The sequence below is a fragment of the Chiloscyllium punctatum genome, chromosome 10, assembly GCF_047496795.1.
Source record: "Chiloscyllium punctatum isolate Juve2018m chromosome 10, sChiPun1.3, whole genome shotgun sequence".
Classification (NCBI taxonomy): Eukaryota; Metazoa; Chordata; class Chondrichthyes; order Orectolobiformes; family Hemiscylliidae; genus Chiloscyllium; species Chiloscyllium punctatum.
In genome coordinates, this window is record NC_092748.1 from 98,005,791 (window position 1) to 98,031,919 (window position 26,129).

Sequence of the window (26,129 nt, forward strand, 5' to 3'; positions counted from 1 at the left end):
CCATGGAACATTAAAACAAGATATTTACTGAGCCCACTGATGTATATGGTAGAGTTTGTCCTTGTGGCTCATTGCATCTGCATGTGTGTATCTTGGACAGCCCACACAAAAATCATATTTCTTTTGTGACCAGTTCGAGACAACATGAGCAGGCCAAATGGTTGGGTGAATTACTGCAACCAGTTTTGAGCAAGTTTTTGGCTTGTGAAGCAAGGGATTTCTTCACATTTGCGATTATACTTGCATATAGATAGCCCTGCAGTATTCATTTGATCATTTGACATGGCTAGCCCATTCATCAATGTGCCACTCAAGGAAGCCCACGTCACTGTAGCATTATATCATGGCAATCTAGATGTGCCATCATTGTCTTGAGTTAGTATTCATTGAATTAACTCAGCAATTCCTTGCATTTGAGTCCAGTTTTAATGACACCATATGGCCAGACCTTGGAGTGCCGATTCATAGTTTCTTGATAGTGAAGTTGCAGGAGACAGAATAGTGAAGAAGGCATTAGTATGCTTGCCTTTATTGGTCAGCGCATTGAGTTGGGAGGCCATGATGCAGCTGTACAGGATATTAGTTAGGCTGATTTTGGAATACTGCATTCGATTCTGGTCTCCCTGCTATAGGAAGGATGTTGTGAAACTTGAAAGGGTTCAGAAAAGACTTACAAGCATGTTGCCAGGTTTGGAGGGTTTGAGCTATTGTGCAATGCTGAATAGCCTGGGGCTGTTTTCCCTGGAGGTTAAGAGGTGACCTTTAGAACTTTCATGCCCCTCGTGATTTTAGAATAGGGTGATTGGCCAAGGTATTTCCCAGGGCAGGGGAGTCCACAACTAGAGGCCATAAGGTGAGAGGTGAAAGATTTAAAAGGGATCTAAGGGGCAACATTTTAACACTGAGTGCTCTGACAAAGGAAGTGGTGGAGGCTGGTACAATTACAACATCTAAAAAGCTTCTTAATGGATGTATGAATACATAGAATTTAGAGGAGTATGGGCTAAACGCTGGCAAATGAGACTCGATTAATTTAGGATATCTAGTCGGAATGGACAAGTTGGACTGAAGGATCTGTTTCCATGTTGTATAGCTGTATGACTTATGTAGATGGAGCTGCTGTGGTATCCCCACTGAGCCCTACTCTTTCAAACATCTTTGTTGGATGCCATGAGAAATGTTCTTGGAATTACGCTGAAATTCTGCCTCTCATAAATCTGATCTGTGTACACATTGAGTGTATTTTAAACCACAGAGTTTCCTCACGTCTTAATGTGCTATATGCTGTGCTCAAATTCACCTTCAAAATGGACCAGTCAAATGATCCTTTTCCTCAGTTAGCACATTTGAGGAATCAGCTGGGAGTTCTCTCATATTGTCACTGTAATCCTGCTCCCAGTGATCAGTATACACATTGAGACTCTGTGTTTGATTCCATTATTGTAGCCTTGAAAAGAAATCCCTTACCATTTTTGTATTGTGCATGCTTGACACTGGAACAAAGGACATAAAGGCTTCATGCAGGCTAATAGATATCCTGATCCGGTCACATGAACTCTTTGAAGGAGTTCCCCATGCTTATGTAAAGAGGAAGCATAAACATGCAATACATGGATTTTCAGAAGGCATTTGATAAAGTGTTATACAAAAAATTATTGAAAATTTGAAAGCTCGTGGCATGGAGGGTAATATTGATTATTTGGCTGGCATAAAACTAGTGTGAGTAAGTAGAGTCAGAGTTTTGCAGTACAGAAGGAAGTCATTCAACCCACCGTATCTGTATCGTCTCCCAAAAGAGCTGCCTTGCCAATCCCATTCTCCAGTCCTAAGTCTTTATGTTGCCCTCTAATTCATCACTTGCAAATATATATCCAAGCTCCTCTGGAATTTCCCGTAGAATCCACCTGCAACACTTTCCCAGGTAGTACATTTCAAATCCTAATAATTGAGTAAAGAAGTTTCTCCTCTCATTCTTAATTCTCTTGCTGGCAGTCTTGAAATCATGATCCCTCATTACAGATATACCAACTAGTGGAAACAGTTCATAATTTTGAACACTTCAATAAGGTCATCTCTTAATCTTCTCTACTCTAACTCCGAAGGTGGCAGAAACAAGTACCCCAAAAGTATTTAATGAAGAGGTAGATTCTTGTTAAGGGAATTAAAGATTATTGGAGTAGATGATAAAATGAAATTCAAAACAGAGACATATCTGCCATCATTCTATTAAATGTCTGAGTCGGTTCAAGAGACCAAATATTAGTATGTTAGTTCCTACTAATCCATTTGTAAAGTCAAGAATGATCCTAAGGAAGTCACTCTGGGCTCCAAAGGTCTAAGTCTACCCAATCTAACTTAAGATGAAGGGTAAAGTATTACAAAGTTCTGAGCAACAGGTGAAACTAGCTGTTTGACACTACTTTATTTGCAGTAGCGGCACAAGCTAATGGGCGGCACGGTGGCACAGTGGTTAGCACTGCTGCCTCACAGCGCCAGAGACCTGGGTTCAATTCCCGCCTCAGGCAACGTGTCTGTGTGGAGTTTGCACATTCTCTGCATGGGTTTCCTCAGAGTGCTCCAGTTTCCTCCCACAGTCCAAAAATGTGCAGATTACGTGAATTGGCCATGCTAAATTGCCCATAGTCTTAGGTGAAGGGGTAAATGTTAGGGAATGGGTCTAGGTGGGTTGCTCTTCGGAGGGTTGGTGTGGATTTGTTGGGCCGAAAGGCCTGTTTCCACACTGTAAGTAATCTAATCTAAGCCATGTTCACCATAAACAGGATGCAGCCACTAGACTAAAATGTATTTTGCCCATTGTGCATTCATATTGGGGCATATGAATTTCAACGCTGATGTAATGCCAGATATAATGCTAGGTGGTAGGGTGAAATGTGATGAGGATATTAGGGGATTACAGGGTGACCTGGACAAGTTAGGTGAGTGGGCAGATGCATGGCAGATGCAGTTTAATGTGGATAAATGTCTGGTTATCCACTTTGGTGGCAAGAACAGGAAGGCAGATTACTACCTCAATGGTATCAAATTAGGTAAAGGGGCTGTTCAGAGAGATCTGGGTGTTCTTATCCACCAGTCAATGAAGGCAAGCATGCAGGTACAGCAGGTCGTGAAGAAGGCTAATAGCATGCTGGCCTTCATAACAAGAGGGATTGAGTATAGAAGCAAAGAGGTGCTTCTGCAGCTGTACAGGGCCCTGGTGAGACCACACCTGGAGTACTGTGTACAGTTCTGGTCTCCAAATTTGTGGAAAGACATTCTGGCTATTGAGGGAGTGCAGCGTAGGTTCACGAGGTCAATTCCTGGAATGGCAGGATTGCCTTACACGGAAAGACTGAAGCGACTGGGCTTGTATACCCTTGAGTTTAGAAGACTGAGAGGGGATCTGATTGAAACGTATAGGATTATGAAAGGACTGGACACTCTGGCAGGAGGGAACATATTTCCGTTGATGGGGGAGTGCCGAACCAGAGGACACAACTTAAAAATACGGGGTAGACCATTTAGGACAGAGATGAGGAGAAACTACTTCACCAAGAGAGTGGTGGCTGTGTGGAATGCTCTGCCCCAGAGGGCAGTGGAGGCCCAGTCTCTGGATTCTTTTAAGAAAGAATTGAATAGAGCTCTTAAAGATAGTGGAGTCAAGGGGTATGGAGATAAGGCTGGAACAGGATACTGATTAGGAATGATCAGCCATGATCATATTGAATGGCGGTGCAGGCTCGAAGGGCAGAATGGCCTACTCCTGCATCTATTGTCTATTGTCTATAAGTAGGCTGTACATTCTAAAGACTGGTGGATTGTATCAAACAGCATATCCCTTTGATTGTTAGCAACAAACAAGGTGGAATCAGCTCATCCTTGCAAAATTTGCAACAGTATCCCAACATTAGATGTGGGTTTCCAGTTGGTGACCCAATCTAGGATTGTCAGTTGGGCTTGCAAAGATACACCTGTGTGTACTGGAAACTATTCGTACACAAGGCTCTGTTCTCCACAGGGTGGAAGTCGGTACTGCAGATGCTGGAGATTAGAGTCAAGATTGGAGTGGTGCTGGAAAAGCACAGCACATCAGGCAGCATCCAAGGAGCAAGTAAATCAACCGAAATGTCGATTTTTCTTTTCCTTGGATGCTACCTGACCTGCTGTGCTTTTCCAGCACCACCGTCATCTTGACACTGTTCTTTACAGGTTGAACAAACATACAAGTGAAAGTGAGGACTGCAGATGCTGGAAATCAGAGTAGAGAATGTGGTGCTGGAAAAGCACAGCAGATCAGGCAGCATCCGAGGAGCAGGAGAATAGACGTTTCAGGCAAAAGCCCTTCATCAGGAATGAGGCCAAGCATTCCCGAATGAACAAATACATGCATGCACTGCACCCGAGTCAACTCCAAAAATGGCTGAGAGGAAGTCTGGAGGTCAACGTGCCTGTTTAACATTTACATGAGCCTGATTATATCATCATTACTAATGCATTCTCCACGATAATGCCTCGACCAAGCAGAATTCACTTCCCAACTATTGAGCACTCATTTCTCCATATAGTGTAAACATTGGCAAATTTACAAGGAAAACCATTCTTGCAAATTGCCCTAGTAAGCACAAGACAAAATGTTTTGACTTGTCTTTTCCTTTGCAATGCTCACTATAAAATACAGAAAACTAAATTATCTGATGCACTGACGTTATCATATTGTTTGCTTGCATGGACTGAGCTGGCCAAATTTTCTGTTGTGCTCCTCTTGGACTAGACTTAAGCACAAACATTATCTAGTTTCTCTCTAGTTTCTCCTCCTCCTCCTGCTGCAGCAACGTAATTCACAAACTCTCAATTTTTTCCCACATTACTAATTGCGCTGAATGTTTGACTGTTCTGGTTTCTCTTCTGGTCCCATGTTAGCCAATACTGTTCTTCTCTTGATTTGTTGTCCCTTTCCTTTAAATATGCTGTCATTACACCTCTTTTTTTAAAAAAAAAACCTTTTTGTCTTGCAAACCACAGTTCAGAAGTAATCTTCAACCTTCCTTTCCTCAAAGTTGTACAGCACAGAAACAGACCCTTCAGTCAAAATCATCCATGCTGACCAGATATCTTAAATTAATTTAGGCCCATTAGCCAGCATTTGGCCTATGTCTCTGCAAACCCTTCTTATTCATATACCTATCCAGATGCCTTTTCAAAATGTTGTTATTCTACCAGCCTTCACCACTTCCTCTGTTAGCTCATTCCATACATGCTTAGAATCAAAAAAAGCTTGCAGATGCTGGAATCCAAAGTAGACAGGCAAAGTAGGTATGACCATCCTTGGCCTCCTCCATTGCCACAACGGTTAACTTAGGGAATGGTTCGCCGAGCATCTCAGCCGGGCCCATTGTGGCTGACCGGACCTTCCAGTCACCACCCATTTTTAATTCCCCTTCCCACTCCATTTTCGACGTGACCATCCTTGGCCACCACCATTGTCACAATGAACTGCATCACAATTTGGAGGAACATCACCTCATCTCCCGCCTGGGCAGCCTACAGTCCGGAGGGCTCAACTTTGAGTTCTCCAATTTCAAATAACCTTCCTTCCCAGCCCGTCCCCCCTCTGTCCCTTCCACTACTCCCTGCCACCAACAAGATTCATTCCTTCCGTTGACCAATCAGGTTGTACCCTCTCCCTGTCTTCACCTATCCTCACTTCGCAACCCTGCCCCTGCCACCCACCTTTATCTGCAGCTCCCCCCACACTGACCCTCAGCCCTGAAGTAGGGTTACACCTGAAATATTGACTTCTGCACCTTCTGATGCTTCCTGCCTTGCTGTGCCCTTCCAGCCTCCTGCCAGTCTCCATTCCATACATGCAGCACAGTCTGCATGGAAATGTTTTCCCTTGGGTGCCTTTTTAAAATCTTTCCCTTCTCCCCTTAACCTATGCCCGCTAGTGTAGGACTCCCACCCCTCCAGGGGAGAGACAGTGTCTATTATCCTAGCTGTAACCTGCCTTATTGGTGTCCATCGTTCCTGCTACTCCATGTTTAAATCCATCCAGTTAGGTTTCCACTCCTACGGAGCCAGAAGAGACGTTTTCAAAGTCACAAATGGCATCTTAGGAGACTGAGGCCATCTTTCCTTCCTCATTCTTCTTGAATTGCCTTTAGCAACTGACAGGTTTGACCTGGTGCTCTAGTCTCTTTCTTGTTGATTTGGGTAGTTCAGTTGGTTTCACTTTGACTAGAACCATTTAGATAAGAATGGCTTCTCTTTATGCTCCCTCACCATTACATTTGGTGTTCCCCAGAGATTATTCCCTGAACCGCTCCCACATTTTTAGCTACATGCTAGGCCTGAGCAACATCATTCAAAAGCACACCATTAATTTTCTCACACCATCTCCCAGTTCTAACATGACCATCTTTTGATTCTTGTATTGTTGCTAAATAGTTAGACTGCTCATCTGCCATCTTATACTGGATGACAGAAATTTGCTTCAGTGCAGTCTTCCCAATATTTAATAATATGTAGTTTTCTATTGTATTGTATCTTGACGCTGCTCCAAATGCTTTTCCTTAGCTTGGAATCTGTCTTTTAGTGCAGCATCTGTTAAGTTCAAGCCAGTCTATTTGCATCCTTTTTGGTAAACTTAACTCTGAGATGAGCTTCCAAGAGCATCCAGTCTTCAGGAAGATTGCTTGTTTCTACCACCATTATTTTGCCCAACTTTGCTCATAACTTCACTCATCTATCACAGTCATTCCTTCATTACCTTGTCTTGACTATTCCTACACACTTCCGTCTTGTCTCCCACATTCTATCCTCTGATACAGTGCCAGTTTTCCTAGTTTGCATGAAGTACCATTCACAACTCTGCTTGCTGATCTACATTGCCTCCTTGTCAACAGTATCGTGATTCTCAAAATTCTTGTCTTTATTTTTGCACTCCTCCTTTCACTTGATCCTCCCTGTCTCTAAAGTCTCCTCCAACCTCTCAATCTGTGATATTTGGACTGTTCTAATTTTGGTCTTACGAGTTCCCAATTTTAATTGTTCCACCATTGGCTGTGCCTTCAGTTGGCTAGACTTCAAATTCTGGAATACTCTGCTTACATTTTTCTATCTCTTCTCTTCACTTTAAAAATCCTTTTTATAAAAACTAATTCTGTGGTCTAGTTGGTCATCTTTTAGTCATACCTGATTTTCTAATAATCCTGTTAGTGTCTTTGAATGATTGACTCTGGTAAAGATACTATATATGATGACAAAATGCCTAACTATTTAAAACCTGTTTTAAGATAGTCTGTTCCCTGGCTTGTGGGAATGTTATAATATGTTGATACATAATAGTGTCATTACCTTTTTGGGTTGACCTCCCATATAATTAAGAATGACTTTATTTTACTTGCAGAACATGAAGCCAAGCAATTGATTGTTACACTCTGTGATATTGCAATCAAATCAGCTGATAAGAACACATGTACAAGAGCACTGTGGGTTATATCAAAACAAAATTTTTGTACCAAAGTGGTCGAGAAGGAGGTGAGTTTCCTGCAAATGAGCAGATGTTTCTTACCTCATGTATTTATATGTCTTGTGCTCTGGATATTAAATGACACAAACTTTTTCTGGCCCAAGTAGACATGATTGTTCAAATTTGGTTTAGCTTTTAAATTTGATGGATAATCTGTTTCAAATCTCTAAAGCAGATTATAATGCTATGCATACCATGTTTCATTAATAATTCAGACTTAATGTTCTATAGGTTTGCATGTGACAGTTTACTTTTTTTTTAATATAAATGTGTGTGGTATGATATTTCCAATCCACCTTTGTCAGGATGCAAAAGGAACTACCTTATTCATACTAGGCTTGGGTTCCTTTTGAAGTGCTTAACTATTAGTTGTGAAATTCTAGAAGGTCAATTTCCAAGGAATGGCTAAAATTGTTTAGATTTCAATAAGATTGAGTGAAAATTGTTATTTACAGTACTTGAGCTTCGTGGAAGTTGAGTTTATGAACATATGCCGACAGTAAATATATAACAATTAAACTTAAGCTTCATTTGGCTACTGTCCAAGGTATGGGAAGTTATAAATAGTCATGAAAACGATCTAACAATACTGAAGTCCAAATTAATGTTGAGCATAAGTTAGAAAGGTGTGTCCCCATCTTTGCATGTATAATTTTGGTAGAAAATAACTAATATTAAAGAAAAAGTAGAATTTAAATTGTTTGAGTTTTCCACATTTCTGCAATTCCCTGTTATAAGATATCGGGGGGGGAAATCTCATTCATACCATTGTGTAATTTGTTATTTTCCTCCTTCTGCCCTGCCTCCATATCTAGTGTCCAATTCAGATGCAGTCCTTGATTTGTTTTGCTACCACTGTTGAAAGTTCTTGACAAATCTTTTCTGCTGCATTGGCCAATTTGTAAATTCTTTCATAGGTTAAACAATTTAAAGTATAATCAAATTATAATGCTATAAATATAAAAGCTTCACTATTACTCATGTTCTGAGAGTCACATGCTTCCTTTCAAGGTAGTTTGAAGAAGAACAGTGTATTCACCTATATTCTGACCAGAGCTTTCCACCACTAACACACCTGGGATTTCATCTGTAAACTGGCTGCTGCATTTATTAATGTGACGATTTATAAAGTAATTCTTAAATCCTGAAATGTTTCAGCCCAGCTGAAAGGTGAATTAAATGTAATTCAAATCCACATGCCAGCATGTGATCAAACTTCACTTAACCAGAAAGTAGATCACTCAATTTTTCCACTAGAAAATGTCACAAGTAACATACAAAATCCTGAAAATTTTCAATTAGTGGCCTGTGAGTTGATCAATTGGTCAAAATTGGTTCGGTATCTAATTTGTAGCATACATGCAACTCCAAACATAATTTTGAACTATTGATTCAGTACAACTTTAAAACAATAAGGCAATTTTAGCCTAACCTTTCTACTATTTTTAGGCTTATTTTAAGCTTGTGTTGATGAGTTACCAAAATGCTCACGTTTTGCTTTTCTGTTAGGTTCAAAATATAGTTGCAGCAATGGAAACAATATTAACTAGAGATCAGCAGTCAATGGTTGTTGAACATGAAGCCTTAAATCTTATAATAAGGTAAGCATGGACCAAAGCAGAATTAGTTACAAAATTGGCATTTTAAAACGTGATTTCATAGAGTAAGGAAGTATTATTTTTGGTGGATTCTTTAGTAGGTAATGAATGAATAAGACTTGGAATAACTTGAGTTACTATATGCCAAGTTTTTGATGATATCTAGTTTATGTATGGTGCGGGTATATTGAGAAGAATAATAAGGGATAGAATGTCATGAGACTTCAAACAAGTGCGTTTCAGTACTGAGGTGGGGCTAGAAGCCAGATTGAAGAGACTGACATGGAATTGCAGGAGTGGGTACAGATTTGGGAGCCTGCAACATTTTCTAAGACTTTGGAGAGGTACAGGAAGTTGGTGATGGAGTGGTACTTTGCAAGAAAGAAGAATTCAGTGTTTTTTGAATGGGGTGGGAACGTAGTATTTGACAAGGAACATTTAACGATTGGCAAGTTTTGAGAAGATTTGTAGCTCAGGTTGAAGTTATGGATGCAAGTTTGCTCATTGAGCTGGAAGGTTAGTTTTCAGATGTTTCATCACCATACTACGTAACATCTTCAGTGAGCCTCCAAATTAAGCACTGGTGGTCTAGCCTGCTTTTTATTTGCATGTTTGATTTTCCTAGGGTTGGTGATGTCATTTCCTGTGGTGACATCATTTCCTACTATGATGCCATTTCCTGTTCTTTTTCTCAGTGTGGTCAATCGGAGCCAAGTCAGTGTGTTTGTTGATAGAGGTTTGGTTGGAATGCCATGCTTCTAGAAATTCTCATATGTGGCTTTGTTTGGCTTGTCATAGGATGGATATGTTGTCCCAGTCGAAGTGGTATCCTTCCGCATCCGTACGCAAGGATACTAATGACAGTGGGTCATATAGTTTTGTGGCTCGTTGATGTTCATATATCCTGGTGGCTAGTTTTCTGCCTGTTTGTCCATGATAGCCCACAAACACAACAACACACTAAAACAGCGTCGAATGAACTTGAAAGACTCTATACAGACAACAAGCAAAACTAATGTCATTTACAAAATACCTTGCAAGAACTGTAACAAACACTTCATTGGATGAACAGGTAGAAGGCTCACTGAAGATGTTGGCTAGTGTGGTGATGAAACTTATGAAAACTAACCTTCCAGCTCAGCGAGCAAACCTACATCCAGCATTTTACAATATCAAATATTGTGGTTTAATACTGTCCTACGTTTTGTAAAGATTCTTTTGCAGTGTTATATAATAAAATGATTAAACGTCTGCACAGACATTGGTGCTTGATTTATATCTGAACAAACATCAAACCTGATGACATTGTAAATTTAAGATTTTCTTTCACATATGTACTTGTCATAGCTAAAAGATTAAAAGTTGAGTCTCCAGAAACAAAAACTTTATATTTCTCAAAACTGACCAAATTTGAACATATCAAGATGAGTTGGTACATGTCATAGAGTCATAGAAATGTAAAGCATGGAAACAGACCCTTCGGTCCAACTCTTCCATGCCAACCAGATATCCCAATCTAATCTAGTCCCACCTGCCAGCACCTGGCCCATATCCCTCCAAACCCTTTCTATTCATATACCCATCCAGATGTCTTTTAAGTGTTGCATTTGTACTAAGCTCCACCATTTCCTCTTGCAGTTTATTCCATGCACGCACCACCCTCTGTGTGAAACACTTGCACCTTAGGTTTCTTTTATATCTTTCTCGTCTCACCCTAAACCTATGCCCTCTAGTTCTGGAATCCCCCACCCCAGTGAAAAGACTTTGTCTATTTATCCTATCCATGCCACTCATGATTTTATGAACCTCTATAAGGTCACCGCTCAGCCTCCAATGCTCCAGAGAAAATAGCACAGCCTATTCAATGTCTCCCTCTGGCTCAGATCCTTCAACCCTAGCAATGTCCTTGTAAATCTTTTCTGAACCCTTTCACGTTTCACAACTTCTTTCTGATAGGAAAGAGACCAGAATTGCACACAATATTCCAACACTGGTCTAAATAATGTCTTGTACAGCTGCAACATGACCTCCCAACTCCTGTACTCAATGCTCTGACCAATAAAGGAAAGCATACCAAATGCCGTTTTCACAATCCTAACTACCTGCAAGTCCACATTCAAGGGGCTATGAACCTTCACTCCAAGGTCTCTTTGTTCAGCAACACTCCCTAGGACCTTACCATTAAGTGTATAAGTCCTGCACTGATTTGCTTTCACAAAATGCAGCACCTTGCATTTATCTGAATTAAACTGCATCTGCCACTTCTCAGCCCATTGGCCCATCTGGTCCAGATCCTGTTGTAATCTGAAGTAACCACCTTCGCTGTCCACTACATCTCCAATTTTGGTGATATGTACAAGTTTGCTAACTATACTTCTTAGGCTCACAATTAGCTTAGAAAAGCTGCTGATTCTTAACTGTTAGTATAATCTTTTATCAGGACATGTCCTATGGTTTCCTGGTGGTAAATAGAGTCAGAATCATAGAGGTCTGCAGCATGGAAACAGGCCCTTCTGCCTAACTTGCCCATGCTGCTTAGTTTTCACAACTTAACCACTTCTTATTTGCCTACATTCGGTCTACATCCCTCCATTATGTACCTGTCTAAATGTTTGTTAAATGACAAAACTGTACTCCCTTCCACCAGTACCTCTGGCAGCCCATTTCAGCCACTCACCACCACCTGTGTGGAAAAAATTGCCCCTCTGGGCCCCAACCAGAACTGAATGCAGTATTTCGCATGTGACCTCAACTGTCATGTACAGCTGTAATAAGATGTCGCTGCTCCTAAAGTCACTGCTCTGACCAATGAAAGCAAGCATACCAAAAGCTTTCCTTCATCCTGTTTTGTTTAAGATCTTTTAAAAATATTTTTCCAGAAGTTGGATGCTCTATTGGTGCAGCCTTTGAATCTCTTTGCAATTAATTGGTCCATCAAGATGTTTCAACATGTCATGTTATAGTATTTGTAAACTTCTTTTATTCAAAGCATGTGAGATCTATTTGTGGTTTAAGAAAAGTTTCTGTAGGTAGCTTTTATAAACTTTTGCTTCTTCTGTTTGAAGGCTGATAGAACAGACACCTGTTCAGATGGGAGAAACTGCTGTTCGTTGGGCCAAGCTAATACTTCCCCTCGTAGTTCATTCAGCCCCCAAAGTGCGGTTACGGGCAGCAACAGCTCTTGAAATGAGCCTCCCACTTCTCCTTCAAAAACAGCAGGAGGTTGCAGGCATAATTGAGCCCTTAATGATCTCAGTAAGTATGAGAGCAAGAATCCTTGCCATTTTGACTTTTGCTTTTTAATCAAAATTTCTTTAGCTAACTGATTAACATTGGAATGTCAAAGCATTTTTAATTTTAAGTTTTCTTTTGTGATTGCCAAGTAAATGTCCACTTTGGGTGTCAATCCAGAGGGAACACATGTGAACGTCCATTTTATCTTCATTGCTATTTGCATGTCTGTTTGAGCCTGTGTGTCTCTATCAGCTTTGACTTGGTGGTGGCACTCTTGCCTCTTGAGTTAGAAAGTTGTGGGTTCAGAGACTTGAGCACAGATCCAGGTAGACAATGAGGAATGTGGTCCCTGATATTTCTGTAGTCTTGGGTACTGTATTTCAGGTGAGGTATTAGGTTGAGGCTTTTCTGTGCCCTCGTGTGGGTGAATAAAATTCATGGCAATATTTCAAAGGACCTTGAGAGTTTTGTTTTGGTGTTGTCATTGATCATTTGTCTCTTAATCAACAACAAGTTTTATCTGTCTTTAAAAATAAAAGCCTGCTGTGGCTAAATCAGATTAACTAAGGAGGATTCTGTCTACTGAAGTATTGGACTTGCCGTTTTGGAAGGCAAAGTGCAAGCCTAAGCCTTAGCCTCATTCTGTGGGGCAACAAGTTGGTGCAGCAAATGTCTCCTTGTTTCTTCATAACTTGCCTTTTAAAAAGATGAAGGCTGTAGTCATGACTTAAAAATCTTTTATACCATTTCAGAAAATGATTCCAGAGCTCCAGAAACTTTTCACAACAAAAAATGAAACTTATGTGTTGAAATTGTGGCCTCTCTTTGTGAAACTTTTGGGAAAGGTAAGATTATCCTAGACATTGCCTCTAAATAGGTGATAAATTTGTTATTTTCTCAATTATATGGCTGATTATGTTGCTTAAAGCTGTTAAGTATTGGAGTCCATATGTATTTCTCTAGAATATCGAAAGTCACGAGAAAGGACTTGACTGGAATCCCCCACCCCGCCCTCTCCATTCCATGTGTGTCCTGCCTGGTTCCTTTATCTATTCATTCTTCAACTTGGAACATTTTCACAATGACCAGCCATAACCCAGTAGGGTAGATAATTGCAGAGAATTCTAAATCTGAGTGAAGAAATTACTCTTCTCTGTCCTCATTGTACAGCCCATACTCTGATACTCTGCCTAGATGTTCTTGTTCCTGTAACCAGAGTAACATCCTGTACCTATCCTGTCAAGCCCATTGAAGTGGAGGAGTCAGTTTTTGAGTGGGGTGGACAAAGTTAAAAATCACACAACACTAGGTTATAGTCTAACAGGTTTATTTGGAAACAGTACTCCTTCATCAGGCAGTTGTGGAGCAGGACCATGAGACACCAAATTTGTAGCAAAAGAACAGTGTCATGCAACTGAAATGATATATTGAGCAAAATCATTGTTCAATATATCATTTCAGTTGCAGGACACTGTTCTTTTGCTAGAAGTTCTATGTCATATGGTCCTGCTCCACAGCTGCCTAATGAAGGAGCAGTGCTCTGAAAGCCAGTACTTTCAAATATACCTGTTGGACTAAACCTGATGTTTTGATTTTTAACTAAGCATGTTGAAAGAATTGAGTGCTTCAATGAGATCATCCCTCCTCCTTCTTAAATCTAGAATCATCACAAAGTAATGCCCTAACCTCAGGATCCAATCTAATGAACATTTATTGCACTGTATATCTCTCCTAAATATGAAACCAAAATTACACCCAATACTCCAGGTATGTCTCTCAAAAGCCCTCTACAATAGTAGCAAATGTCCTTATTCCTGCACTGCAATCCCTTTGTACTAAGACCAAGAAGCTGAAGAAGAGTATTGAACCAGTCACAGTTAAAAAACATTTTTTTTTAACCCCCAAAGGTAGTTAATTTTTATTCTTCTCGTGATGTGAGCTTCTGAAGTAAGTGGTACCTTTTTTCTGAAGAGGTTTGATACAGCGCAGCACAGTTTCAGAAGTCAGTTGAGAGTCAGCAACATAATGCTATAAATCTGGAGTTGCATGTAGCCCAGATCCAGTAGGGATGGTAGATTTTCTCCCTGATAAACAGACAGTAGTGAACCAGTTGGGTTTCTACAACAATCTGGTAGTTGATGTACATTATTGAGCATAGCATTTTATTCCAGAATTATTTATTAGGTTTAAATTCTTCTCAACTGCTATTGAATTTTAGACTCTTGCCTTCAGACCTTTTTAGTTTTGACAACTGAATTACTTAGTCAGTGACATTACCCATGTTCACTTAAGTGAGGAAGAAGAGCCATGAACACCTTCATCTCTGAGCTATTAACCATTAAGCTTTAATTGCATGTCCTTTTCTTCATCTGCAGCTTTGAAATCCATATCTAGAAAGGGTATGAGGGCAAGACTGTCCTCTTCCATACCTTTCCCATTCAATTATTATGGTCAATTCATTTTTTTAAAGTTATAGATTGTGTTTATATGTTTAGCATAATGGGGATTACAAAATGTCATCCATTTTGTTTCGGAAGTTGTCAAACCTGCAACACAGACTAACCCACAGTTACATTTTATTTTCTCTTAATTTACCAAATTAATCTCTTTCCTCTACAAGTCATTGCACCGTGGAGGAAGTTTCATTAATTCTCTACTGCATTTGGAAGAATTGGGTTTTCGTAGTGGCTCTCCAGTTGTCAAGAAAATAGCTTTCATTGCTTGGAAAAGCTTGATCGATAATTTCGCATTGAATCCTGGTATGTGAAGACATGTTAAACTATTACTTTGAGAAATAGAACAGTACTAATATTTTAAAAATGTTTTGCTGTATGATGTTTTTGATAAATTAACTAACTGTTTTTGAATATGAAGTGTTGGGGGATTTGCAAGCCATTGTTTCTTCTGACTTGCCTTACCCCTAACTACCGTCACAACTAATATTCCTGAGCTAATACTGTTTTTATTTGAGGGCTATGAAGAAGTAATGAGCAAGTGCAAAGTCTGAGTCTTGAATTTATGATAGCAAAAGGTGCGCTCAGTGCATTTGGATTCCCGATTTCTCTTTTTCAATGTGGTTGATCTCTGTTCCCTGTGTACAACTACTTAAAAGACAATGTAGTGCTCTTTTAATATTGTGAAACATCTTCAAGTGCTTTAGTGCAAGAGCATTGTAAGACAAAATAACACTGAGCCACAAAGGTGATAATAGTTATTGTTCAGAAGCCTGGTCAAAGAGGTAGATTTTGAGAAACATATTCAAGGGAAAAGCTTGGTAAGGAGCATGCAGATGGCATTCTGGAGTTTTGAGTGCAGGAATCAAAACGATAGAGCAATTAAAAATGATCATGCATGAGAGCAGAATCAAAGGAGTGCAGATATCTCTCTCTTAATTGTTGGAATGGAGTAGGATTCAGAGGGCTGAGGACATTGAGTATTTGTAACCATGAATGAAAACTGTAAAATTTAAGATCATGCATTTGAGTAGTTGAATTAGATGTAACAAACAAAATGAGAATTTTCACAGGTGAGCTAAAATGGGTGAAATGGATTTGGTAGTGAAATAGTCACACTCAAATTCCACAAATGTGAAGTCAGAAGTTTATCTTTGAATTCAACGTGACATTTACTGTTATGGATGAGCTAGCATAATCTCAGCTGTTGGTGTTGAGAAGGATGAGATTGATAGCCAGGAATGGAGTTTAGTTTAAGGGCTGATAACAATGATTTCAGTATTTCCAATATTCAATTGCAAAGAGGTTCTGTAAATCCTGGATGTCTGATAATTTAACAACAGTGAAGGAATCTAGAGAGCTGGTCATGAGCGAGAACTTGAAGTAATTGGTTAATGTGAAAACCAACAACAGCACATTCGAAAGAAATGTTCACTGACAGTGAGACAAATCAATATGCTATCATACTCTCCCATCAGTCTATTCTAAAGCATCAAAAAAATGGTGGGAGGGTTCATCAATAGTTGTTAGCCAGTGATTTCCCCCCCCCCGCCAGTACTTGCTTTGGGTTCTACCCATTCTGCTGTTCCCCTTGTTACAGCCTTGATTCACATATGAGTGAAAGAGATGAACCCCAGAGGTGAGGTACCATGGAGACAACATTTGACTCAAGTGGATGTAGGTTTGCTTACTGAGCTGAAAGGCTCATTTCCAGACGTTTCATTACCTTACTAAGTAACATCTTCAGTGGGCCTCATGCGAAGCAATGCTGAAACTTCCTGCTTTCTATTTATATGTTTGGGTTTCTTTGGGTTGGTGATGTTATTTCCTGTGGTGAAGTTACTTCCTGTTCCTTTTTCTTGGGGTGGTAGATGGGGTCTAACTCGATGTGTTTGTTAATAGAGTTCTGGTTGGAATGCCATGCTTCTAGGAATTCTCGTGCATGTCTTTCTTTGGCTTCTCCTCAGATGAATGTATTGTCCCAGTCGAAGTGGTGTCCTTCCTCATCACTAACTTGATGATATTCTAGTGGACCTGTGCCTTACGATCCACTTGACCTTCAACGACAACAACAACTTACAGACGAACCAATGGAACACCCATGGGATCTCTGATATCAGGGTTCGTAGCAGAGGCAGTAAGTTAGAGGAAACCTTCAAGACCATCAATAATACCCTTACTGGCATAAAATTCACTGAAGAGGAGGAAAACAACAACAAACTGCCATTCCTAGATGTCTCAGTAGAGCGAACAGCCAGTGGCGAACTTAGAACCAGTGTCTACAGAAAAACAACAAGTACAGACCAAAAACAACATCTACAGAACTACAGAAGCAATCATCTCACCACCCACAAATGAAGCTGCATCAAAACATTATTTCAATGCAAAGGAACTAAGCAGAGCAGAGGAAAATCACCTGTACAGTGTGTTCAAAAAGAATGGGTACCCAATGAACACAGTCTGCCGATTTCTCAGCAACAAACCCAAACAAGCAGACAAAACATGTCCAGAAACCCTAGCCACACTCCCCTACATCAAAGATATCTTGGAAATGACTGCCATACTACTCAGACCCCTTGGCATCATGGTAGCCCACCAACCCACCAACACACTAAAACAGCAGTTAATGAACTTGAAAGACCCTATACAGACAATGAGCAAAGCTGATGTCATTTACAAAATACTGTGCAAGGATTGTAATAAACAATACATTGGACAAACAGGCAGAAGACTAGCCACTAGGCTACATGGACACCAACTAGCCACAGAAAGACATGACCTTCTCTCACTAGTATCCTCACATACGGATGAGGAAGGACACCACTTCGACTGGGACAATACATCCATCCAAGGAGAAGCCAAACAAAGACATGCACGAGAATTCCTAGAAGTGTGGCATTCCAACCAGAACTCTATCAACAAACACATCGAGTTAGACCCCATCTACCACCCCTGAGAAAAGGAACAGGAAGTGACTTCACTGGAAATAACATTACTAACCCAAACATGTAAATAGAAAGCAGGAAGTTTCAGCATTGTTTCGCGTAAGGTCCACTGAAGATGTTACCTAGTAAGGTAATGAAACTTCTGGAAATGAACCTTTCAGCTCAGCGAGCAAACCTACATCCAAAACCTCAAACTGAGCTACAAATCTTCTCAAAACTTGCATTTGACTGAATGTGACATCAAGTTGTCGTAGCAAAACTGAAGTCCGCTTTTAACCTTTAACTAGCCTCAGATTAATCAGGCTTTGGCGTGGGAAACAATTCTGCATTTCTTGGAGTCCGACCTAGGGCAAAGGAAGATGTTTTGGGTTAGTTGGAGGTCAGTCATCTCTATTCAGGGTTTCACTGCAACAGTTTTTTTGGTTAGGTATCTTCTTAATCGACCTGTTCCAAGATATTATGACAGCTCTCTGAAGCAGGTGAGACGAAAAGCCAGACCTTCTGGTTTAGAGGTAGAGACTCTGATTGGCTTGTGATTTAAGGACTCTAGAGACAATCTGCTAGTTGTTTGGTAGATTTGAACTACAGACCTCAGAACATTATCTAGGTCTCTGGATTAAAAAGACTAGCAATAATACCACTAGGCTCAACTATCTTAAGCTGCTTCAGCAATGACCCTCCCACCAGAAGAGTGCACTTACATAGACATGGCAGTTGTTTAGCACCATTTATGGCTCCTTTGATTCTGAAGTGCACCTGTTCAATATGCTGCATGGCTTAGTCAGCGTCTGGGCTTTTGCTACTAAAGGCAATTGTGTAACCATATCAGGATGGTGTGTGGCTTGTGGTGGAATTTTTTTGCTTTTGTAACCACAGTATTTTAAGGCTGATCCAGTTAAGTTTCTGGTCAAAAGTAAACAGTTTGTTGACATTAGGGCTTCAATGGTAATGCCTTTTAACGTCAAGTGGAGATGATTAATTATCTCTTGTTAGAGAAGATCATTGCCTGACATTGTGATGTGAATGTAACTTCGTATGAAAGTTTCTTGGCATCATGCCTTTTTACTTGCACTCTGATCTTGACTTGGCAATATTCCTCCCTTGTTAGAAACACTATTAACACAGTCCTTGGCACAACTCTAAATCGTTCTCATGTTGGCAGGTTGTAAGACACTGGGAAAAGATGAAAAGGAAATGCGAGCAAAAAGTTAAATGTACAGGAATTTTTGTTGATGAAAGAAAATTATTTCAAATATTTTAATCATCCATTCTTTCAGTGTTATATATATTAAATTTTCCTTTACTGTGCAGATATACTTTGCAGTGCAAAACGGCTCCGGCTGCTCATGCAGCCACTGAGTTCCATTCATGTAAGAACAGAGATTTTGGGCCTGGCCAAACTAGAGGTTTGGTGGTACTTGGCTCTTCGACTAGGACCACAGCTTTCTGCTAACTTTGATCAGGTAAGAAAAGTCAACAGTCTGAGGAGTGCATCTATGTTTGCACGTCATATTTGCTGACTGGTTTGTTTGTCTCCTGTATGATGCTGCAAACAGGAAAGAAATATTGTTTACTGTTAATTTACTGAGGTGAGAAAGTTTGTGGATTAATAATATCTAGAGATTTTTTAACTTTATTAGTCTTGGCTTTGAAAACATTTACTCAAGGTTTGTGAAAATTTGACCAAGTCTGAGTTGTTCACAGCTACTTTGTGATGGAAATGGTCAGTAATAAAGGAAACCTTGTAATCTTTTGATAGGCTAGCCAAGATCTTCTGGGCTTTTGCTACATCTTTGTCCAGTGGGGTTTGGGATTTGCTGCATCATGTACACTAGTAGCATTATTTCTATATTTTGGTTTCAAGCACTAGGGTTACAAGAAAGGTTCCATTGCACTCTTAGAACCCATTCACCTTTGAAGCAGATTCAGTTTAGTAAAAACTATACGTAACTGCTTTCTGAAACTGAATTGTCTTCATTCCTTTATTGTTTCCTTTTTATTTTAAAAAGCTTTTAAACTGTCTCCACATTGGAGCTGCCCTCAAATGTAAAAAGGGTTCTCACTTGTTCAAAGTTGTTTGTTTGAACTGCTTTCAGACTTTTGACTAAAACTTGCTTGAATAGAATATTATCCAGGTATTTTGATGCTAAACAGGTTTTATAATGCTTATGAAATAACATCATTGAAAATAAGTTATGTCTGATATTATTAACTATATTTTCTCAATATTAAATATTTGATGCAATCTTCTAATATTATGGTAGGTTTGTGTCCCGCTGCTACAGAATGCATTTGGTATTGATGGAACTGTGCAACCATCAGGAACACCTTGCAGAACTGCAATGGTCTCTCCTAATACAACCCCAGCTTCTGCTCAGAAACCAGGTAAAATTTGATAAATATTTCAGGCAGTGTGTATGATGCTGCAATAAAACACATTAAAATATTATCTTTCATTGTCCGTGGACACTTTCTTTCAGCAGGTTTTCCTTCACCAAGTCCAACAGTGCCAAGGTTTCAGCTGAATTCTAGCCTCTCTGCGTTGCCTGTAATGCAAGCGGTGCAGCTTGTAGGAGTCGAAGTATTACTTCATTTCCTGGTGGGTCCTGCGGTCACCGATCTGGTTAAACAGAACAAGCTGCAGCTTAGTTTAGGTACGCTTAATTGGTTTATTTTACAGTGCTTTGTTCACCTGTACTGTAATGCATTAGTAACACATTTGGAGCTGCAGTTTCTATGGATTTCACTGGATGTCTGCTTGGAACAGTGAGTTTCACTTTTCTTTAGAGATGTGTTGAGCCTAGTCTGCTATTGGATGATTCTGGGGCAGAGAATACCCTGTTGTCTCAGTCGAATCTCAGGGTTGTAATTGGGCTTCTGGCTTAACATTCAGAGAGGTCGGACAGATTGATCTCATTTAGTAATTGACTGTGGTGTCTCAGCTGATCTTGATCCAAATGTCAACATTGTTGCCTCTGAAGGTCTCAATTTGAACTTGTTTAGATACATTGAAAGTTCCATTACCCAAAAGGTAATGCCAATTGAGTGTAGAATGTGAGCAAAGCAAATTTACAAATGTGCTCAATAAGTCACTTAATTCAGCAAGACAGTTGTTTCAAAATGGGCGCAGCTAAAGCTAATTTCTGCTTTAGTTGAAACTGGCTGATTTAGATATTAATCAGAAATTAACCAATGAATTATATTGTAAGGAGTTTTCTCTACACTAATTAACATGTTAAACTTTACTTAATGAATACATTTCTGATGTGTCTTTGTATATTTAAGCACTTGCACTGCTTTTTTTCCTTGCTTTCTTTGAAATGTGCCATTGTTGTCTCCTACAGATCCTCTGCAGCACCCATTAATTAATAGCTCGTCATTCTTTTGCAAAAATGCTGGAACCCTTATAACTGCAGTTAGAGATGCATTCCTTTCTGTTGGCAAGCTGGTTGAAGGTAAGTCATTTTTTAGCAAAGGAGTTTTGATTTACTGTACTTAACCTCATTTCATACAATAGTGTAGCACTTGTCAATCACAAAATTAATTGAAGTTAGGCCCTGTCCTTTTATCTCTAGAAAGTTAACTTGGGCTATTCAGTGTTTAGATTTTGTTTTTGGGGGTGGGGGGGGGGGGGGTGTGTTTGAGGTAAATATTGGAATAATAAGTTGACCGAATTAAATATATAAATGGAAAACACTGGGGACACACCACCGCTCATGCACTATTTCTGAGGCGAGGGAGAGTTAATGTTTTGGTTCATGAACTCTTAATTTAAAAAGTCATTCATTGAAATCTTAACTATTTACTGCCTTCAGATGATGCTAAACTTAAGTGGGTTTTCTAATGGGTTTTCTTTCAGATTTCCATTGTTCGTAATTTATGCCTGTGTTAATGTTAGTTCCTTTTCTTATCTTCAGTAGATGCCATGCTTAATCTTATTTGGAAGTATCTGATCAGCTATGTGAAAAATGCCATTGAGTCAGGTCAGTAAATTCTGAAAATAGTGCACCCTGTAAGGAAGGATGAAATTGTGATGGAAGTAGAAAGAAGATTTACTAGACTAATACCTGGAACCCGCTTTCTGGAAAGATAGTGAAATCAGAGTCTTTGAATATAGAAGTAAAGGTAGATTCTTCACAAGCAGTGGTTGAAATGTCATTGGAGTGAGTGGGAATGTGGATGGTGTTGAATGTCAGAAAAGGCTCACAAGAAGTAACCGAGTAGCTTGCTTCTGCTAATTTGTATGGTTGTGTGTAAGCATTTTGTTGCCCCGATATTGCCATGTGAGAAATGGCACCGTATTGTTCTAATCTGTTATATAATATCTTAAACTGCTGTAAATAATTAAGCAAAACTGTCAGGAACTTTGAATTATGCCGAACGATGTGAAAGCATTTGTTTATAATATTAAGACTTAGTTTTTTAACTTAAGGCTCAAAGAAGGAGCGACAGCCATCAGAAGTATTGACACTCCTGTTGCAAGCATTACAACAAATAGTGAGTTCAAATGCAATCTCCGCACAGAAAGCTTTGGTAAGTACATTAAACTATTTGTTTTTGAAATACTTAGCCAATTGTGTCTTTTAAAAATTTGTTTATTCATTTTACTTTAGCAAAAAAGGGTAGTCTACATTACATTTTTTAAGTAAGTATCTTTAAGTTCCGACCGTATGTTAGTATTATCAAAAGTAAAAACTTCCTTTGGAGGCATGTTGTAATATTTTATCATTGTTCAAGTCTTAATGTACCAGTTTCTTGGAATGCATTTTCATTTCAATTGACACTTCATGAACAAAGTGTTCAGTTTACCTTGGGTATAATTGTGTGGCTGAATTCTTACTTTGCTTTTATTTTAAAGTAATAAAAGCTGAGTTTCTCCATCATCTTGTTTGTTTTGAGTTCTTAAACACTTTTGTGTTTGAATCCAGCTGTTTTCTCCAAACACCACTTGCTTCAATCTTTATTAGACAGTGAAAAGTTATATTTTCCAATTGTTTTTATTTCTTCTGACCCTGTCCTTGGTTATCTTGACTCTTGACAATATGAATTGCACCAGTGGGACTGTAATGCCTATTATTTTGAAATAAACTTATACATTCAGTGTAGTGTGGTGCATCCAAATAGTAAAGCTGTTTTTTTTTTGGTTAAAAAGTCAACACTGAAATTTGTACTAATGCAAGCAGTTTTTTACAAGAAACTACAAATCTCAACTTGAAATAAAATGCTGCTAAATGAAGAATATGCGATTTTTAATTTATTTTTCCCAGCATTTTAAAACTCCTTTTCTTTGTCCTCTTCATCTCCCTTTGATTTCTTACACACCCATTTTCCTCTGGTACCTTATTCAAGATTGTTCATGCTTGATCATAAACAGTGTGTTAACATTCAACTGTTGATGCTCATTCCTCATTAAATCCTTGTGTACGCTTGTGTTGAGACCCGACTCGCATCCCTTGTTGTCTTCCTAATTTGATGCGTATTTGAAATTTATATCTTAAATCTTGTATTCTGTTTGGTTTGGTCTTATACTTTCATCAATACAGGTAGAGTGATTTATAGATGAATAATGCTATTATTTTGCTTGCTTTTCTTTCTAGGCTCTTATAGAGGCAACTGTCAGAGGACTCCCTCAAAAGATTTTGGGATCACCAGCATACCAGGTCGCCAACATGGACCTTCTGAACGTATGCATGTACCTTGTGTTATGTTGTTATGTGAGAAAAGATGCGCTTAGAGCGATTACTCTTTGTCAACCCCTAATCGATACAAGTACCCTTCCTTGAGTAGATCTGTTTGGGTCAACTTAAGTATTCTACTTTGAATAAGTCTTGAATCATAGAATACCTAACAATGCAGAAAAAGGCCATTTGACCGATTTTGAGTCTGCACTGATTATTCATCAGGGCTTGAAACATTTAATTCTAATTTCTCCCTGCAGATGCTGCTCGACGTACTGAGTTTCTACAGTAATTCCTGTTTTTGTCTTTAATCTCCATTTGCAGTTCTTTGACTTCTCTTATCCTTTAATATTGTTCACCCCCATCAAGTCTTCTCTTCATTATGCGCTGTTCCAAAGAGATCAAACCCAGTCAATCCAGTGTTATGACAGGTTCTCACTTCTGTCTGTATTCTTGTAAATCTGGGATGTGCCCTTTCTAATGAGATCACATCATTCGTATAGTAGTGACCAGAACTTTGCAAAGAACTATAGCTGCAGTCTAACTAGCATAGTTCTAGCATGATCTCGCTGTTGTTAAACTCTAGATCTTGTCAAATAAAGTATCAGTATACCATCTAAATCATTTTTATTTCTTGTCCTACCATCTTCAAATCTATAGATGTACACTGCATGTATTTGCAATTGTTCATCTAATCTTAGAATTCCTTTTCCCAATAAATTACTCTTTACTTTTCTAATTTGCATTATATTTGACTATTTTTGGTCCACGTGATTTTTTCATTGCTATTTTCAAAAATATCTTGCTTTTATTCTTTGATTATCAACTGCATGTCAATTTTTTTTTTGATTATGAAATTTTCCAGAGAATAACGTTCCTACATTTAAATCTACATCCTTGTCATACCCCATAAAGAGCAAGGAGCCAAGTACCGAGCCCTTGAGTTGCACAAATGTCTCTTTGCTTCCAGCCACTGAGTCAATTTTGGATCTAATTTGACAATTTCCTTTGGATCTCCGGTGTCGTCAAGCCTATAATATGGAGCCTTGTCGAATTGTGCCAAAGTCTCTGTAGGCCACATCAAATGTGCTACCCTCATTGACCAAACTTGTAATGAGCATTTTAAAAAAAATTGATCCTCTCCGTAAGGTACAATCCTCTCCCTCAGGTACAGTCCTTTTTTTAAAAAAAAACACGCTGACTGCCCCTGAATAATCTGTGCTTCTCTACTGATTTGTATCATCACAGAAATGCTTCCATTCACTTGCCCAACATTTGAGATTAGACTGAGTGGCCTGCAATAACTTGTACAATCCATTCTGCCCTCTTTTATATGACATTAGTTATAGCACTGGAGGATTCCAATAGCCAGCAAAGATTGAAAAGATTGGTGAAAAATTCCTTATTTCTTCCCTTGCTTAGACCATAAGAAATGAGGCAGAATTAGGTCATTCAGCCCATCACATCTGCTCCACCATTTCAATTGTAATTGATATGTTTTTCATCCCCATTCTCCTGCCTTTTTATTCATTACCCCAATTCCTTTTTCTAATCAAGAACCTATCCGTCTGTCTTAAATGTGCTCAGTGACTTTGCGGTCACAACCCGCTTCAGCAATGAATTCCACAAATTCACCACCCTGCTAGCTAAAGAAAGTTCTTATTTTAATTCAAAAGGGTCTTCCCTTCACTCTGAGGATGTGCCCTCTGGTTTTAGTCTCTCCTCCTCCTCCTATTGGAAAATCATCCCCACATCTACTCTTTCCAGGCCTCTCTATAGGCTGGAAGTTACAATGGTTTTATTGGTGGACATGTTTTCATGGCCTCTTTTTGCTTTCCTTATTGCTGTACAGTTTCACTGTTTTTTCTGTAATCCTCCTGCTTTGTGCAGGATTGAGCTGTAATATCTGACAGAATTTCTTTCCTTTCCCTTATTCTATTCTATTTTTTATATTCTTTGGCAGCAAGGATGGTCTAGATTTGAGTCCCATAATTTTTACTTTGTGGAAGTGACACTGAAAACAACAACTTGAAAGATCAGTCCGTTATTTTGTTGCACCAACTTTCAGCTTAGTAAAATTCAGAACTGTCACCTCGCTTGTACTTGCTGCAAGCACTACCAAATAAGTTCTTCCGAATGCATTTTAGAAATTCTGCATCCTCTTATCTTTTCAATGAAATTGTTCCAATTTATTTTGGGATATTTGATATTCCCTAATGGTGCCTTTTCTTCAATTTGCTCGTCCACCTGAGTCTCTGGTGCTGTACAGTATATTCGGAACAGTATGAATGTCTTTTTCTTCTTTAGTTCAACCTACGTGATTTCATTTAATTCTCCTTCTACTCTATTATCCCTCTTCACAACCTTAATTTATTTGTTGCTCATGACCGGTATAGTCCCGTTTTTAATTGCCTTTTTATGTAGAAAATCCTGTTAATGGAAATGTTGAGCAGCCATTCCTGCTACTTGTTTAAGTATTTCATTTTCATTAACATCTTAATGATAGCAGCCCTCCAAGTATTTACCTGTAACCAAAATTCACCTCTTTTATTCATGGACTCCTTGAATGGCAATTTGTGCCACTACTCATTAACTTTCAGCTTCTGATTCCTGAATCTGTACTTGGACTCACAATCAACTGCCAAACTGGTTTCAATATATCTCAACAGCTCTAGCAAATGTGGCTGAGAGGT

The 26,129-nt window shown here is 39.1% G+C and overlaps 1 protein-coding gene across 6 annotated transcripts in view; it reads left to right on the forward strand.

The window, feature by feature from the left end:
- The window catches only part of rif1 (replication timing regulatory factor 1), a 94,939-nt gene that overhangs the window by 11,207 nt on the left and 57,603 nt on the right, over nt 1-26,129 (forward strand). For 2 of the 6 annotated variants that reach the window (XM_072579798.1, XM_072579801.1), the window contains exons 5-16: nt 7,406-7,536; nt 9,038-9,129; nt 12,192-12,381; nt 13,113-13,205; nt 14,981-15,119; nt 19,070-19,221; nt 20,023-20,143; nt 20,239-20,412; nt 21,103-21,213; nt 21,676-21,741; nt 22,191-22,291; nt 23,356-23,442. In XM_072579798.1, the coding sequence (XP_072435899.1) occupies nt 7,406-7,536; nt 9,038-9,129; nt 12,192-12,381; nt 13,113-13,205; nt 14,981-15,119; nt 19,070-19,221; nt 20,023-20,143; nt 20,239-20,412; nt 21,103-21,213; nt 21,676-21,741; nt 22,191-22,291; nt 23,356-23,442 (1,457 nt within the window). The remainder of the gene's footprint in view (nt 1-7,405; nt 7,537-9,037; nt 9,130-12,191; nt 12,382-13,112; nt 13,206-14,980; nt 15,120-19,069; nt 19,222-20,022; nt 20,144-20,238; nt 20,413-21,102; nt 21,214-21,675; nt 21,742-22,190; nt 22,292-23,355; nt 23,443-26,129) is intronic. The other 4 variants (XM_072579803.1, XM_072579799.1, XM_072579800.1 and 1 more) reach the window with 4 other exon arrangements.